General features: G+C 46.2%; 1 protein-coding gene across 16 annotated transcripts in view; it reads left to right on the forward strand.

The window, feature by feature from the left end:
• The first annotated feature begins 2,995 nt into the window (after window positions 1-2,995).
• The window catches only part of CELF1 (CUGBP Elav-like family member 1), an 88,650-nt gene continuing 72,964 nt past the window's right edge, over window positions 2,996-18,681 (forward strand). For 3 of the 16 annotated variants that reach the window (XM_016186403.2, XM_016186404.2, XM_060176421.1), the window contains exon 1: window positions 2,997-3,390. In XM_016186403.2, the coding sequence (XP_016041889.2) occupies window positions 3,151-3,390 (240 nt within the window). In that variant the 5' untranslated portion in view covers window positions 2,997-3,150. Of the gene's footprint in view, window positions 3,391-4,177; window positions 4,297-18,681 lie in introns of those variants that run through there. The other 13 variants (XM_016186401.2, XM_007519042.3, XM_060176419.1 and 10 more) reach the window with 8 other exon arrangements.

Here is an 18,681-nt window from a genome sequence, read left to right on the forward strand (position 1 = left end):
TAGTTTTTTCTTTTTCTTTTATTATTTATTTATTTACTCGCTTTTGTTGCCCTTGTTGTTTTATTGTTGTAATTATTATTGTTGTTGTTATTGATGTCATTGTTGTTGGATAGGACAGAGAGAAATTGAGAGAGGAAGGAGAGACAGAGAGGGGAGAGAAAGATAGATATCTGCAAATCTGCTTCACTGCTTGTGAAGTGACTCCCTGCAGGTGGGGGGGGGGGCCTCGAACCGGGATCCTTATGCCAGTCCTTGAGCTTTGTGCCACCTGTGCTTAACCTGCTTTGCCACCAACCAACTCCCAAATAAATAAACCTTTAAAAACAAACTACACCTGCTGTGCCAATATTTCTTGACCAGCTACTATGGAGCTAAGCATTATTCTAGACCCTTGATCCATTTGGAATTTAATTTTGTTTTTGGTGAAATATAGTGGTTCAGTTTCATTCTTCTGTATGTTTCAACCCAATTTTTCCAACACCATTTGTTGAAGAGACTCTCTTTTCCCATTTAATAGTCTGCGCATCTTCGTCGTAGTTTAGATGTCCACATCTAGGTCCTGAATATAAAAAAACAAACAAAATCCCAGTTTGCAAAGAGTTTACATTCTGGTGGGAAGGAGAAAACAAACTTAATGAAATTATTTGTGGGGCTAGGTCTTGGTGCACCTAATTAAGCACATCAGTTACCATGTGCAAGGACCCAGGTTCAAGCCCCTGGTCCTACCTGCAGTGGGGAAGCTTTACAAGTGGAGAAGCAGGCCAGGCAGTGGTGCATCTAATTAAGTACACACATTACAGTGAAGCAGTGCTTCTAGTGTGTCCCCACCCCCTTCCCTCTTTTATTTTATTAAAAAAATTTATTGATGGGGTGGGGGTATAGCATAATGGTTATGCAAAAAAAAAACTTTCATGCCTGAGGCTCTCAAGTCCCAGGTTCAGTCCCCCACACCGCCATAAGCCAGAGCTGAGCTGTGCTCTGGTAAAAAAATAAATAAAAATATTTATTTATTCCTTTTTGTTGCCCTTGTTGTCGTTGTTGGATAGGGCAGAGAGAAATGGAGAGAGGAGGGGAAGACAGAGAGGGGGAGAGAAAGATAGACACCTGCAGACCTACTTCATCGCCTGTGAAGCGACTCCCCTGGGGAGCCGGGGGCTCGAACTGGGATCCTTATGCCGCTCCTTGCGCTTTGCGCCACCTGCGCTTAACCTGCTGCGCTACCGCCCGACTCCCCTCTTTTATTTTTATTTATTTATTTTTTTTACTTCTTTATTTTGCCTCCAGGGTTATTGCTGGGGTTCGGTGTGGTGCCGGCACTATGAGTCCACTGCTCCTGGCAGTGATTTCCTTCTTCTCCTTCTTCTTCTTCTTTTTTAATTGGATAAGACAGAGAGAAATTGAGAGGAGAGGGGGAGATAGAGAGGGAGAGGATTGCTTCACCACTGGTGAAGCAACCCCCCTGCAGGTAGGGAGCCAGGGGCTGGAACCCTGATCCTTTTCGAAGGCCCTTGAGCTTACTATGTGTGCTTAACCAGGTGTGCCACCGCCACCCCGCCCCCTCTTCCCTCTCAATTTCCCTCTGTCAAATAAAAATAAATTAAAGGACCGGGCCTTGTAGGACACAATTAAGTGCACAAGCTAGCCATACACAGGACTCAGGTTCAGCTCCCAGTACCCACCTGCAGGGGGGTGGTTTCACAAGAGGTGAAGCAGTGCTGCGGGTGTCTCTCTCCTCCACCTCTCCCTCGCATCTCAATTTCTCTCTGTTCTATCAAAAATAAATAAAGTTACATATATAAATTTTAAAAAATGGGGGCTGGCGTTAGCGCCGCAAATTAAGCACACATGGTACAAAACTCAAGGATGGGCATAAGGATCCCCGTTTGAGCCCCGGCTCCCCATCTGCAGGGAGGGGAGTCGCTTCATAGGCGGTGAAGCAGGTCTGCAGGTGTCTGTCTTTCTCTCCCCCTCTCTGTCTTCCCCTCCTCTCTCCATTTCTCTCTGTCCTATCCAACCACAATGGCAGCAATAACAACAATAATAACAATAAGCGCTTAACCCACTGTACTACCGCCTGACCACCTTTTTTTTTTTTAAACCAGAGAACTACTTAGCTCTGGCTTATGATGGTGCAGAGGGATTGACCCTGGGACTTTGGAGACTGAGGCATGAGGATCTCTGCATAACCATTATGCTACCCTCTCTCCTTGGATTCTTGAGTCCTTTAGGGATCTATATGAGGTTGTTAAAAGGAAAAACAAAAGGGGGGGAAGGGCGTAGCGCAGCGGGTTAAGCAAACAAGGTGCAAAGAGCAAGGACCCGCTTAAAGATCCCGGTTCCAGCCCTGGGCTCCTCACCTGCAGGGGGGTCTCTTCACAAGCAGTGAAGCAAGTCTGCAGGTGTCTTTCTTTCCCCACTCTGTCTTCCCTTCCTCTCTCGATTTCTCTCTGCCCTATCCAATACCAACGACAGCGATGACAAGGATAAACAACAAGGGCAACAAAAGGGAAAAAATAGCCTCCAGGAGCAGTGAATTCGTAGTGCAGGCACTGAGCCTCAGCGATAACCCTAGAGGCAAAAAAAAAAAAAAAAGGGAAAAATTGTTTTGCTTGGTAATCAGTTTCATCAAGCCTAAGGCGCCTCTTGCACTGCAGAGGATCATCTTGCTAGAAAGCACTCCTTGAACTCTGAAAGCTCCCAATACACTCACTTTCTACAATTCTGCAGAGGGCAGGTAAGTTTCTTGTCTTCCGGGGCGGTAAGGAAAGCGGATCTTGTGTCCAAAGCTGGCCAAGCACCATTTCACTCATTCGACAATATTTTATTCTGCACCAATGAATGAATGAATTAATTAATGCCAAGAAGGGTGGTCCTTGCCTATTAGGGTTTCTGAGCTCCAGCGGTGGGATGAGCAGAGGCAGGAATCTGTGATTCTCAGGTCTGGGTGCTCCCACCCTTTCCTCCAGTGCCGCTCAGAGACAAAGACACTGGCCCCCTGCGTGTCTCTGGGCTGAGGGTTTCGCCCGCGGCCCAGCGGGCGGGCCCGGGGTTGCTTCTCCACTCCCCAGCTCCAGGGGGCGCTCTAGCGCCGGCGCTCCGCCGCCCCCTGCGCCGCGCTCCGCTCCGCTCGGCGTTGCGGGCGGCTCCGCGATGCTACGTTCCCCCTCGCCGCCCTCACCTCCGCCCTCCTCCTCCGCGGCCCTCCCCGCCCGTGGTAGGTGCCGGAAGTGCCGCCATTTTGGGGTGTTCTGCTCCGGCGGCGGCGGCAGCGGCAGCGGCGGCGGGACGCGGAGGCTCCCCCGGGACTCGGCCTCAGCGGCGAGGCGGCGGCGGCGGCTGCGGAGGCTCAGGCAGCAGTTGAGGCAGCGGCGGGCTCAGGTGCAGCCGCTGGTGAGTGCGGCGGCCGCGGGATAACGGGCCGCGGGGAGGAGGGAAGGCAGCGAGCGAGGGAGGGAAAGGAGGCAGGAGGAGGCGCCGCGGGGCGGGGCGGGTCCGGTCCGGGCGGCCGCGGGGCGCTGGGCTCTGCGGGCTCGGCCGCCGCTCGGTCCCCGCCGAGGCGGGGCATCCCGGTCCCCCTCTCCCGCGTGTCGGGTGCTCTGCTCCCCGGGGCCCGCCGCGCTCGCCCGGCGCGAGCCCCTGCGCCCGGGGAGACCCGTCTTCCTCGTGGCCCGGCCCGGCCGCTCTCCCCGCGCCCTTTGCCTTCCCCCGCCGGGCCCGGAGGGCTGCGCTCCCGGGCCGGGGGCGGGTGGCTCCGGCCCCATTTTTCTCGGACCGCCCCGCCGGACCCCGGCTGCCCGGGACACCGCTTTCCCTGGCCGCTGGCGCCCCACGTGTTCTCGGTGCACACCCGGGGCGGCCCCTTCTCGTCCCACCCTGCCGACACCCCTCCACCCCCATCCCGGGAGACCGGAGCTACGAGGAGCCCCGCTTCCTCGCCCTGGATCCGGCCGCCCCCCCCCCCCCGGTGCCCAGGGCCTAGCGGCGGGGCTGGACCCTGGACCCTCGCCCCCGGGAGGGGAGCGCCGAGAGCCGGCGGGCGGGGTGGCGCTCAGCGCTCAGCCGCCCAGCAGCTTGTGCTTGGGCCAGGCGGTGAGCTGTAGGTGGGAGCCTGTTTCAGCAAAATGGAATCTCTCCCTCTCCCCTTCTCTCTGTCTCCAGCACACAGTTAACACTGTGCTGTCGTTACCCCGATGATCCTGGGTAGAAGCAGCTCGGAGGGCTTTCTGGTGCCTGCAGCCTGAGAGGCTCAGCGGTCCCCAGTGACCCCTTTACGAGAACTTCACCCTTTTTTAAAAGGTCTTTTCGCTGGCTTTTGTATTCTCTGCGGTTTTGGAGGGGGGCTTTGCTCGGGTTCTTACTCCTCTTTCCGCAAGTGTAACATACTCTTTTTATCAGAGTGCGGGGAGTCAGTTTCTCCTTAAAATTCTTCTACCTAAGTCACCCAGGTTAGTTTTGCTTCCCCTCCTTTCTTTTCCCTTATTATTATTATTTATTTTTTTTCCTTCTCCCCATTAGTGGATTGACTTGGAAAGTCGTGAAATTGCCTTTAGCACACGCTTAAAACTGTTTGTCGCTAGCCACTGGAAAAAAACTCTTTCGACGGCGTGTAGTTTGTGACCACGAGCTAGCCAAGATTTGAAGCTTTTCTGTTAGTAAAGCAAGGCTGACTTGCAGCTGTTGCTCTAACCAGGAAGTTTATGCTTCCCTCTGGACTGCCCACCACCTGTTTCCATTAGGAGGGACTCCCAGAGCTCTTGGCCTCAGCTTCTTTCTTAGCCGTTCTTTATGCCTTAGGGCTTTCTTCTCCGAACGTGGCTCTGGACTTAAAATGTATTAGTAGAAGGGGTTTGTTCGACTATCTTGCAAACGTTTCAGATAGGGAGACGGAGCAGAAGTTAAGTGAATTATTTGGCCAAGTTTGCAGAGCAGCTGTAAACAGCCTCATCAGATTTTTGTTTGTTTTTGATGGTGGTAGGGTTGAAATCCAGGGTTTCCATTATGTGAAGCAGACACTCTGCCATAGAGCTGTTCTCCCAGCCCTTAGTACTTAGAATTTTTTTCTTGGGGCAGGGAGATAGCATCTGAATTACCACCATAATCCAGAGTTGATCAGTACTCTTGTATATGTATATAATCATTTTTTCGTTTTTTAAAGATTTTTTTATTCCCTTTTTTGCTGCCCTTTTTTTATTGTTGTAGATATTATTGTTATTGATGTTATCGTTGTTGGATAAGACAGAGAAATGGAGAGAGGAGGGGAAGAGAAAGACAGACACTTGAAGACCTGCTTCACCACTTGTGAATTGACACCCCCCCCCCCCCCCCGCAGGTGGGGAGCTGGGGGCTCGAACTCATTTTTTCTTTTAATAACGTTGTGAGCAGTGATGTAAATTCCCCTTTAAGATATGTTGAATGAAGGTGCTCGTGGTTTGAATTTAGAAGACCTGGGTGGGAATCTTCTCTTTCACTGTGGCTCAGTCACTGTTTGGAAACTCAGTTTATTCTCATCTGCAAGATGGAGGCTTAAGTAGGGCTGGTCGCAGCTAGTGCTGATTCAGTGTTAGTGCAGTGATACTGTGTAAAAGACCTGTTGCCGATGGTGAGAGTTGGACCCACAATGTACTTCTCTGGAGTCCCACTAATTTTTTTTATTACAGATTTGTTATTAAAAAATATCAATTAAACCTAAAAGAAAGAAGCTCAGCTTTAGTCCCACCAGTCACAAGAGGTGACTGTTAATATTTGATCTTTACCTATGCTTTTTTTTTGCCCCCAGGGTTATTGCTGGGCTCGGTGCCTGCTCCACAAATCCACCCACTGCTCCTGGAGACCATTTTTTCCCCTTTTGTTGCCCTTGTTGTTCCATCATTGTTGTGGTTATTATTATTGTTGCTGTCATTGGATAGGACAGAGAGAAATCGAGAGAGGTAGGGAAGACGGGGAGAGAAAGACACCTGCAGACCTGCTTCACCGCTTGTGAAGCGACTCCCCTGCAGATGGGGGCTTGAACCAGGATCCTTATGCCAGTCCTTGCACTTTGTTTTGCACCAGTGCGCTTAACCCGCTGCGATACCGCCCAACTCCCTACTTATGCTTTTTATATGATATAGAAATGTTTTTTAAATCTATTACTGGATGCAGACAGAAATTGAGAGGAGGGGGAGATAGAGGGAAAGAGACAGATAGATACCTGTAGCCCTGCTTCACCACTTGTGAAGTTTTTCCCCTGCAGGTGGGGGACCAGGGGCTTGAACCCAGTCCCTCATGCACTGTAATATAGGCACTTAACCAGGTGTGTCACTTCCTGGCCCCCACAAAGTGTTGATCATACCAAAAGGCTTTTTCTTAGTCACAGTTTTGTTTTTAAATAATGACAGGCAGAATGAAAGAGACTATAGCACTGAAGGTTCCTTCAGTGTTGGGGGCTGGGCTGAAGCCTGGCTCACACGACAAAGCAGCACACTATCCAAGTGAGCTTTCAGTGACCCTGTGATGTGTGCAGATTTACTAGTGAGGGCGGGGGAGACAACATAGCAGCTATGGAAAAGACTCGTGCCTCACGTGCCTCAGCATCCAAGGTCCCAGGTTCGGTACCCAACACCATTATAAGCCAGAGCTGAGCAGTCTCCTGGCCCTTCTCTTTTTGTGTCTCATTAAAATAAAATATTAAAAAATTAATAGTAAGTGATAATAAGCATGGCCTCATAGCCACATAAAAAACTATTGGTTTGTGGAAATAGTATAATAGTTAAGCAAAAGACTTCACAGCTAAAGTGCTGAGTTCTCAGCTTTTTCCTTTTTCCTTTTTTAAAACTTATCTTTATTTATTGGATAGAGACAGCTGGAAATTGAGAAGGAAGGGGGAGGAAAAGGGAGAGAGAGCGAGACACTTCCAGCCCTGTTTCACCATTTGTGAAGCTTTCACCCTGCGTGTAGGGACTGCAGTGTGTGCGCTTAACCAGGGGCGCCACCACCCAGCTCCAGTTCTCAGTTTTAATACCCAGCACCACCATAAACCAGAGCTGATCAATGCTCTGGTCTCTCCCTTGTTATAAGTAACATATTTAAACATTTTAAAATTTATTAATGAGAGAAACGACCAGAGCATCACTGGCACATAGGATGCCAGGGACTGAATTTGGATCCTGTATGTCTTTTCTTTTTTTGTTAAAATTTATTTATTTTCCCTTTTGTTGCCTTTGTTCTTTTTCATTGTTGTTGTAGTTATTGTTATTGATGTTGCTGTTGTATAGGACAGAGAGAAATGTAGAGAGGAGGGGAAGACGGGGGGGAACGGGGGGGGGAGAGAAAGACAGACACCTGCAGACCTGCTTCACCGCCTGTGAAGTGACTCCCCTGCAGGTGGGAGCCAAGGGCTCCAACTGGGATCCTTTTGCTGGTCCTTGCGCTTTGCGCCATGTGCGCCTATCCCACTGCGCTACACCGCCTGACTCCCTGCACTTGAGAGTCTTAACACTAACCACTGGGCTGCCATGACCAGGTTTTAATTTTTACTACTTTTTTTTTTTTAAAGATTTTATTTATTTATGTGAAAGATAGGAGGAGAGAGAAAGAACCAGATATCACTCTGGCACATGTGCTGCCGGGGATTGAATTTAGGACCTCATGCTTGAGAATCTAAAGCTTTATCACTGCGCCACCTCCCGGACCACTGTTACTACTTTTAATATGTTATTAACTTTCATTTTAATGAAAGGTGCAGAGAGAAAGGAACAGAAAGACCAGAGAGCACTGCTCAGCTCTGGCTTATGGTGGTGCTGGGGATTGAACCTGGGACCTTAGAGCCTCAGGAATGGGAGTCTTTTGCTTAACCATTATGCTGTCTCCCCAGCCCTAACTACAGGTTTTTTTTAAAAAAATTATTTATTAGTGAGAAGGACAGAGGGAGAACCAGAGCAACATTGTATCATGTGAGTTGGAGGGGACTAACTCAGGACCTCTTAAAGGAAGACTCAACACTTAATCCACTGCATCACCAAAGAGTGCAGTAAAGATATTTTTTATTATTTTATTTCTTTTCTTTTTCTTTCTTTCTTTCTTTTTTTTTTTTAAACCAGAGCACTGTTCAGCTTTGGCTTATGGTGGTGCAGGGGATTGAACCTGGGACTCTGGAGCCTCAGGCATGAGAGTCTTTTTGCATGACCATTATGCTATCTACCCACCACCCTATTCTTCTATTTCTAATTGCCACCAGGGTTACACTGGGGCTTGGTGCTTGCATACCGAATCACTGATCCTGGTGGCACATGCACTTAACCCGCTGTGCTACTGCCCAACCTCCTTTTAACTTTTTAAAGAAAACATTTATTTATTTATTTATTCCCTTTGTTGTTTTATTGTTGTAGTTACTATTGTCATCATTGTTGGATAGGACAGAGAGAAATGAAGAGAGGAGGGGAAGACAGGGGGAGAGAAAGATAGACACCTGCAGACCTGCTTCACCGCTTGTGAAGCGACTCCCCTGCAGGTGGGGAGCCAGGGACTCGAACCGGGATCCTTACGCTGGTTCTTGTGCTTTGCACCACCACATGTGCTTATCCCGCTGCACTAGCACCCGACTCCCTTTTAACTTTTTTTTAAAACCAGAGCACTGCTCAGCACTGGCTTATGGTGGACTGGGGGAATTGAACCTGACACCTTAGAGCCTCAAGCATTAGTCTATTTGCACAGCCATTTTGCTGTCTCCGCCTTTCTTGTTCTGTGTTAGATTTATTGGTTTATGAGAGAGAGAATCAGAGCATCACTCTGGCATATTTGATAAAATTTCCAACATTGTCTACTGAACCATCTTCTGCACACAACAGTGCATTAAAAAAAAAAAAAAAAAACCTTTAAATTATCTTTATTTGACAGAGACAGCCAGAAGTGGAGAGGAAGGGGGGATATAGAGAGGGAGAGAGTTGGTGTATTGCGCCAAAGGAAAAGACTCTTCAGATGGAGGAGGAGGAGGAGGACAGGTCCTGGAAAAGGAGGCCCTAGTGGGGGCTGTGCTGTTGCGTGGGAAACTGAGAAGTGTTACGTATGTACAGACTATTGTATTTACTGTTGACTGTAAAACATTAATCCCCCAATAAAGAAAAAACGTGGAAAAAGGAAGAGAGACAGCTGCAGCCCTGCTTCTCCACTTGCAAAGCTTTCTCCCTGCAGGTGAGGACTGGGGGCTCAAATCTGGCTTCTTGTGCACTGTAATGTGTGCAGTCATCCAGGTGCACCACCACCTAGTGCCCCCACAAACAGTGCATTTTTAAACTTTTTTCTTATTTTTTTTGCCTCCAGGGTTATTGCTGGGGATCAGTGCCTGTACTATGTATCCACTGCTGCTAGAAGCCATCCCCCCATTTTGTTGCCCTTCTTGTTGTTATTGTTGTCATTGATGTTGTTGGATAGGACAGAGAGAAGGGAGAGAGAGGAGACGGGGAGAGAAAGATAGACACCTGCTGCACTACCGCCCCGCCCCTGAGATTTTTAAAACATATTTATTTATTTATTTTCCTTTCATTGGCCTTGTTTTTTATTGTTGTTGTGGTTATTGTTGTTGTTATTATTGATGTTGTTGGATAGGATAGAGAAATAGAGGAGGAAGACAGAGAAGGGGAGAGAAAGACAGACACCTACAGACCTGCTTCACCGCCTGTGAAGCGACTCCCCTGCAGGTGGGGAGCCGGGGGCTTGAACGGATCCGTCTGCCAGAGATTTGTTTTTTAATGAAAAGGATAGGAGGAAGAGACAAAATAGAACCAGAATATCACTGTGGGACATGTGTTGCCAGGGATCAGACTCGGAACCTCATTCTTGAGAGCTGGACACTTAATCCACTTCGCCACTTTCTGGACCATTTTGATCTCTTTCTTTCTTTTCTTCTCTTTTTTTTTTTTTTTTTTTTTACCAGAGCACTGCTCAGCTCTGATTTATGGTGGTGTAGGGCATTGAACCTGGGACAGAACAGGTGCAAAAAGGTCAAAGCAAACTGAGGGAAGGTCATGAGAGTCTGTTTGCATTACTATTATACTATCTACCCTGCCCCCATCTTGAGCTTTGTTAGTGGAACAAAAACACTTACTGTCCTGGCCCAGGAGGTGGTACAGTGATAATTTGGTTCTCTCCCTCCTTCCTCTTGAAATAAAGAATTAAAAAAAAAATACTGTCTTGGATATTTGTAAATATGGAAGGTATTATTTACCATCTCCTATGGTTTGGTGGCATGTATACTTCTTTGTCTTGCAACTCTAAAACTGGAAGGGAAAAAAAGATTATTTTAAAAGGAAAGCTGGGAGGAGGAACAGAACATTGCCTAGATTTGGCCTAAGCCGGTGCCAGGGATTGAACCTTCCACTTTGGGGCTTCAGGCATGCAAGTTGGTGCTCTGATAGTCTGAGCTATTTCCCCTGCCAGGTCTGAAACTTCATGCTTGTTAAACAGCAACTCCTTTTTCACTCCCTCTGGCCTGATAACTACTTTTCTATTCTCTATTTCTAGACTACTCTTAGATACCTTATACAACTATAATTATTCAGTAGGTGTCTTTGTGATTGACAATTACTTTAGCATAATGTCTGTACATTTCATCCATCTTGTAGCAAGTGACAAGATTTCCCTTCTTTTAAAGGATAGATATTTATCCCAATAAAATGATTTGGAAAAAAAGTCTAACTATTGGGGCCAGGCGGTGGCACACCTGGTTAAGTGCACACATTACAGTGGGCAAGGACCCGGGATCAAGCCCCTGGTCCCCACCTGCAGGGCAAAGCTTCTTGAGTGGTGAAGCAGGGCTGCAGGTGTCTCTCTGTCTCTCCCCCTTTCCATCTCCCCCGCCCCTCTCAATTTCTGGCTGTCTATGTCAAATAAATAAAGATAAAAAAGTAACTATTATATGTATAAATACACAGATAGTAGAGGTCATGTTTCTTCATGTGTTGATGTAACAAGAATTATTTGCACCTTTTGGGTATTGCTATTAGTGTTGCTGTAAATATGCAACTATCTTTTTAAAAAAATATTTATTTGTTCCCTTTTGTTGCCCTTTTTACTGTTATTGATGTCGTCGTTGTTGGATAGGACAGAGAAATGGAGAGAGATAGGTAAGACACCTGCAGACCTGCTTTAGCTCTTGTGAAGCGACTCCCCTGCAGGTGAGGAGCCTGAGCACAAAGATCCTTTTTTTTTCCTAAAGATTTTATTTATTTATTAATGAGAAAGAGAGAAAGAACCAGACATCACTCTGGTACATGTGCTGCCGGGGATTGAACTTAAGACCTCATGCTTGAGAGTCCAGTGTTTTATCCACTGTGCCACCTCCTGGGCCACAAAGATAACTTACTTTTAAGAGAGAGAGGCGTGGCTTGGGAGGATGTGTGATTGGTCTTTCTTTCAAGCATGAGGCTCCAGGTTTGATCCCTGGCATCCTGTGTATGGTAGTAATGCTCTGGTTCCATCTGTCTTTTTCCTCCTTTCATTCCTCCTTTCCCTTCTCCCCTTTCTCTTTCTTTCATTAATAAGTAAAAAATAAATTGTAGAAGAAGAGAGACACCATAGTGTTTTACCATCCATGGAATTCCCCTTTTGTTGTTTTTTTATTGTTGTTGTAGTTATTGTTATTGATGTTGTTGGATAGGACAGAGAGAAATGTAGAGAGGAGGGGAAGACAGAGAAGGGGAGAGAAAGATAGACACCTGCAGACTTGCTTCATCGCTTGTGAAGCGACTCCCCTGCAGGTGGGAGCCGGGGCTTGAACCGGGATCCTTTGTCTGGTCCTTGCGCCACGTGTGCTTAACCCGCTGCGCTACTGCCCAATTCCTGACTGCCTTGTTAAATCCAGAATTATTTGGACATCTGTTAAGTTTTTTCACATAATTTGCTGTAGGCTTTTTCTGAGACTTCGCTTGTAGCTCGTGTTGTGTGTGTGAGAAATATTCTTAGTTTCAATTTTGTCACCTTTCCCCACCTCACTGTCACATCACTGGGCTTTCTCTCCAGCATAGATTCTGTCTGTGATGTTGCCAATGTATACCATGCTAGGTGGGGTGGGATGTGACCAATAAGAAACTCCTGTGATGGGCTGGGGAGATAACAGCGGCTTATGCAACAAACTTGGAAGTTTGGGTCACCCTGGTACCACCGTAAGCCAGAGCTGAGCACTGCTCTGCTAAACAGCAACAAAAGCCACCTGTGCTGTCCTGTTGGCTGCCTGACTTTTCTTTGTCTTTTTTTGCCTCCTGGGTTATTGCTGCAATTTGAATCCACAGCTCCTGGAGGCCATTTTTCCCAGTTTGTTGCCCTTGTTGTTACCCTTGTTGTTGTCTTTGTTATTATTGCTGTCATAGCTGTTGTTGTTGTTGGATAGGACAGAGAGAAACTGAGAGAGGTGGGGGAAGACAGAGGAGGAAAAAGATAGACACCGGCAGAGCCGCTTCACCTAAGACAGAAATTGAGAGGGAGGAGGAAATAGAGGGAGAAAGACACCTGCAGCACTGTGTCACCACTTTGAAGTTTCCCCTGTGCAGATAGGGAACAGTGGCTTGAACCTGGGTCCTTGTCACATGTGCTCTCAATTGGGAGCACCACCACTGGGTCCTGATTTTTTAAAATTATTTATTTATTTATTTAAGAAAGGAGACATTAACAAAACCGTACAATAGGAGGGGTACAACTCCACACAATTCCCACCACTCGATCTCCATATCCCATCCCCTCCTCTGATAACTTTCCCACTCTCTATCCCTCTGGGAGTATGGACCCAGGGTCGTTATGGGTTGCGGAAGGTGGAAGGTCATATCGCACCAAAGTAAAAGACTCTGGGGTGGGTGGGTGGGTGGGGAGAATACAGGTCCAAGAAGGATTCAGAGGACCTAGTGGGGGTTGTATTGTTATATGGGAATCTGGGGAATGTTATGCATGTACAAACTATTGTACTTACTGTTGAATGTAAAACATTAATTCCCCAATTAAAAAAATATTAAAAAAAAAAAAGAAGATGGAAGGCCTGGCTTCTGTAATTGCTTCCCAGTCTGCCCCTCTCTTTCCCTACTAGAGTGGGGCTCTGGGGAAGCAGGGCTCCAGGACACGTTGGTGAGGTTGGCAGTCCAGAAAGTCTGGTCGGCATCATGCTGGCATCCAGAACCTGGTGGCTGAGAAGAGAGTTAACATACAAAGCCAAACAAATTGTTGAACGATCATGGACATAAAGGCTGGAATAGTGCAGATGAAGTGTTGGGGGTTACTCACTGCAGACTCTTGTGTACTTCTGCTTTCAGGTATATATTTTGCCCTGGTTTATGGATGTGTGAACATATGCTTTATCTCACGGGACCTAGTCTATATCTAGGTTTGGGGACTTTATTAGGAAGTGTACCACTTGGAATGGAATTAGAGAATACTATGAAAGGAAAGGTCTCACTCGAGTGATGAAGCTGAAGGTTTGTCATTCCACACCTGAAGTCTATGGACACAGTCTGAAGTGAAGCATGCTGAGGTGGCACTCGTTGCGTTGATTAGGTTGCGATTGGCGGATGCAATATTATTTGATACGAATTGAAAGAAGCATGCAGGAAAGTGGGCCCCACCCTAAGGTTCCAGGACTGGGGGAAATATAGGATGTGTTGTGGAAATGTGAGGTTCCTGCTGCTTAGGGTTCAAGAAGACAGTGGATAGTTACTGTTATCATCACATTATTTAGTAATTGGTTAACTTTGAAAAGTCCCTTTGTTAGGGTTTGCTGTATAATACCCAACATCTTGTATATAGCTGTGCCACCGGTTGCTTCTGTTCTCCCTGGTCTAGACTTTTGAGAGAGTCAGCATATCAAAGACTCAGCCTGTGTATTAAAAAGACTCAGTCTGTGTTTTCAAAAGTTTGAGACATACAATCAGTTTTTCCCCTCTCATATTAATTAAATAGTGATTTATATGACTACACTTTAATAGGAGTGTACATAAACACCATTCCCACCACCAAAAGATGGTGTCCCATCCCACGCACCCACCCCCACCGCTGCCTCTGGAAGCCGAATGTCCACCTTCCCCCTCACCACAGTGTTTTTACTTTGGTGCCCTACTCCTATTGGTTTTTATTGATGGGAGAGAGGAGAGAACTTTTTTGTGAAGCTTCCCCTTGAAAGTGTTGACTGAGGCCCTGAACCTGTGTCGTTGCACTTTAATAACCTGTTTGCCATAATCTAATCTCAAAGATTTTATTTATTCACTAGTGAGAGAAAATCAGAACAGCAAGCAGGTACATTCAGTGTCAGGGATCAAGCTCTGAACCTCCAGCTTGAGAATCCAACACTTTACCCACTGTGCCGCTTCCCAGGCCACCAGAGTTTAAAGTCTGCTTGTTAGTGAAGTTTTGCCTGCCCACACCAATATTGTACTTTTGGATACCATATTTCTCTGATTTCAGCTAAAATTTTGAGCTTTTTTCCCCCCTGAGAACATAGATTGCCTTATTGATTGATGGTTTATTTATTTACTTATTAATTAATTAATTTTTACCAGAGCATTGCTCAGTTCTGGTTTATGGTGGTGTGGGGGATTAAACCAGGGTCTTCAGAGCCTCAGGCCTGAGAGTCTCTTTGCATAACCATTATGCTGTCTATCCCTGCCCTTTATTAATGTTTTGTTATTCTTAGTATTATTTTCCAACAGAAGTGAATAGAAGTTTATTTGGCAAAAGTAGATAAAAAAAACGAGAGGGTTTCAGAGTGGAAGCAAATAGGAGTATCTCCCCAAGAGACTGGGAGCTGGCCAGCTTGGAGAGAGGTTCTGCCTACTACTTAACCTTTTGAAGAGTTACAGAAACAGTTTCTACCCTAATTTTACTCTCTTTTTATTCCCTTTCATTGCTCTTGTTTTATTGTTGTAGTTATTGTTGTTTTTATTGTCATTGTTGTTGGATAGAACAGAGAATGGAGAGAGGAGGGGGAGAGAAAGATAGACACATCTGCAGACCTGCTTCACCGCTTGTGAAGCGACTCCCCTGCAGGTGGGGAGCCAGGGCCTCGAACTGGGATTCTTGTGCGAAAGTACTTGCACTTTTGCGCCACCTGCACTTAACCCGCTGCGCTACTGCCCAACTCCCCCTAATTTTACTCTTAAATTAGCCCTTCTCATAACCGTTTATTGGACCATGGTGGGTAGCCCACGCTGGGCAAATCACTCCTAGGAATTTGAGATTTAGGTCTCAAGTCATTAGGGAACAGAGATCACCGTGATGATTTAGAGAACTTGAAACATAAAAACTCAGATGCTGGAGTATAGCCAAGGTCAGGTGCATTCATGTGGAAATAGTGAAAGCCCACTGCAGGGAACGAGAATTAAGTAGATCCAGAAAGAAGTGTAGATGAGAAGAAATGAGCTCTGGAGAGAGGCATCTGTCCATATACAGAAGCTTCCCAGCTAGGGCTGTGTTGCTATGTTGTACTTTTAGCCTTTGAGTTTCTTGAGATATTCCAGAATTCTTTCAATTGTGTGTTTGCGAAACAGTAGAGTTCTGCCTGATGGCTTTTTATTTATTTATTTATTTTTATACCAGCATTGCTCAGTTCTGATTTATGGTGGTACAGGGGATTGAACCTAGGATTTAGGAGCCTCTGGGATGAGAGTCTCTGCATAACCATTATGCTATCTACTCCGGCCTAATGTTCTTAAGCTATTTGCATTTTAGAGTAGTCAAGCCAAAGATCATGGCTCTTTGTAGAAATTCACTTTCCTTCCCCAACAACACCCCCACCCAGGCTTCGTTTTCTTGGGGCCTTGATTAGTCCATTCTGACTGGCATGCAGACAGTTCATAGCTGTGTGCAGTGCTCTTCCAGACAAAGATTGAGGGCTTGGTTTTTTACACTTTGGTAATGATTAAGTGTTCTTTTAGACATGTCAGTCTGTTGATAGTATACTGTGCAATTTCAGATAAGAAACTTCAAGTGAACTAGGAGAGTGTTTTGTGAAACAAACACATGAGTTGGAACTTCTAGTTAAGCAACACATTTGTTTTTAGTTTTTGGGTTATTTAATAAAGTTGATGGACTCAAGGGGAACACAGTAATGTGGATGAAATGCAGTTGAGACTCTAAACAAAGAGTGGTGGTGAGTGGCTGTGTGCCCAGTGGATGGAGACTGTCTGGTCTTGGCTAAGTCAGTCACTTCATGAATGATGTGGAATAGCATCACAGTTGTGTTTTCTGTTTGAAAATGTTAATGAGGGGGAAGGGGAAGCTTTGAGAAAGATAGTTTAATGCCTTTAGCTTGTTTTTCCTCTGAGCATTTGAGTTCTGTCAAGTTGAAAGATTATTCTAGAGAAATGCAAAATTTCTTTGTAATATTAATGAGGAGGATTAATTAATAAGAGACAGGACCCAGCTTTGAAATGATTTGTATACAACCAGGAAGAATACCTTTGCAGGGTAGAATAAGCTAGAAGATTTGTCCCAGGAGTTGGCATAGTAGATAAAAGGTATGTGAGGTTTTGAGTTCCATTCCCAGCACTGCATGTGCAGAGTGGTGCTCTGCTCTGGTTTGACCCCTCCATTCTCTCTCATAAATTCATATATTTTTTAAGCCGGACATTTTACTTTGCAGAAAAATTATTCAAGCAATATCTTGCCTTCATGTGTGTGTACAGTATTGAACTGAATTTTGTATATCAATAAAGGTTTGCAGTCTGTAGCTAGTGCACATATTTAGGCCTTACACAAAACAGACAGTTAATATTTGTTGACTACTCCTTGTGTGGTCAAATGCACTTTGCTTCTGTGACACTGGAGAATGAACCTAGGACCTTCATGTATATGCATACTACTGCTAAGTGGCCCCCACCCCCAGTGCTGTCCATGGGTTCAAACCTAGGACCTCATATATGGGAAAATGTGCCCTTGTTTTTTATTTTTTAATTTTTAAAAAGTATTTATTTATGAGAAAGACAGGAGGAGAGAGAAAGAACCAGACATCACTGGTACATGTGCTGCCGGGGATCGAACTCAGGACCTCATGCTTGAGAGTCCAGTGCTTTATCCACTGTGCCATCTCCCAGACCACTGTTTTTTCTTGTTTAGTAGTAGTTGTTAGATAGGACAGAGGATAATTTCTGGAACCATCCGTTCCACCCCGGTTCCATGGCTGCCAGTTCTTAGCAACATCGCCCCGCCAGATATTCGTCGGGATGCGGCATCATCTAAGTTCATTTCCCACGTCTACGCTCGACCAGACCTGCCAATATACGCGGATATCTTCGCCCACCCTGTCCAACGCTTGACGTCTCGTCACCCAATCTGGTCCCCTACGCCTACACTGAACTTCTCTGTTCCAGTCTCTTGGAAACAGCTGGCAGTCAGCTGAGGTCAAGAACAAACACCTCATCACAGACCCCTGCAAGCGTCAACCGGGCTTTGACCTAGCACGTTATGATTGGGCCCTCCTCAATTGCTATCGAACAGGCCATGGCCGGTGCGCCGCTATGTTCCATCGCTGGGGAGCCAGAGACGACCCGAACTGCCCCTGCGGCTCCAGACAGACTATGACCCACATAGTCAACGACTGCCACCTCTCCAGATTCAAAGGAGGTCTCGAAACTTTACATCACGCTCAACCTGACGCTGTTGACTGGCTACGGAAGTAGGGCAAACACTAGAAGAAGAAAGGACAGAGAGAAATGGAAAGAGGAGGGGAAGACAGTCGTTGTGAAGCGACTCCCCTGCAGGTGGGGAGCTGGGGGCTGAACCAGGATCGAGCTTGTGCTTTGCATACCACGTGCGCTTGCTCCCTCCCTCTTTCAGTTTTACGGGGAATTGTCATGTAAAGACCTCATTTAGTGGTGCAGTGGATAAAGAATGCTTTCAGGTATGAAGTCTTGAGTTCATACCTGGCTGCACATGTACCACATCTGGTTCTTTCTCTGCCCCTGTCTTTTTCATGAATAAATAACACCTTTTTTTTTTAAAAAAAAAAATTTTATATTTATTTATTTATTTATTCCCTTTTGTTGTCTTTGTTGCTTTATTGTTGTAGTTATTATTGATGTCGTTGTTGTTGGATAGGACAGAGAGAAATGGAGAGAGATGGGGAAGACGGGGAGAGAAAGACAGACACCAGCAGACTTGCTTCACCGCCTGTGAAGCGACTCCCCTGCAGGTGGGAAGCCAGAAGCTTGAACCGGGATCCTTATGGCGGTCCTTGCGCTTTGCGCCACGTGCGCTTAACCCGCTGTGCTACCGCCTGGCTCCCAAATAACACCTTTTTAAATTAATTAGTTTATTTATTCATGAGAATGATAGGAGAGAAAGAACCAGATGTCACTCTGGTACATGTGCTGCTGGGGATTGAACTTGGGATCTCATGGTTGAGGATTCAATGCTCTATCCACTGTGCCACCTCCTAGACCACTAAATAACACCTTTTAAAAATATTTATTTATTATTGGATAGAGAAAGAGAAATAGAGAGAAGAGGGGGAGATAAGGAGAGAGAAAGAGGGACATGGTTTAATTTGTATAGAGACAGAAAAATTGGAGGGGGGAGAAGGAGAGAGAGCGAGACTGACCAACTGACCTGCAGCATTGTTTCACAGCCCCTGAACTTCCCCCTGGCAGATTGTCGCTGGGCTTGAATCCAGGCCCTTGGACATTGTAATGTGTGTGTTCTACTGGGTGTGTCACTACCTGGACCCTTCTGTTG

Source organism: Erinaceus europaeus, chromosome 17, assembly GCF_950295315.1.
Source record: "Erinaceus europaeus chromosome 17, mEriEur2.1, whole genome shotgun sequence".
Taxonomy (NCBI): Eukaryota; Metazoa; Chordata; class Mammalia; order Eulipotyphla; family Erinaceidae; genus Erinaceus; species Erinaceus europaeus.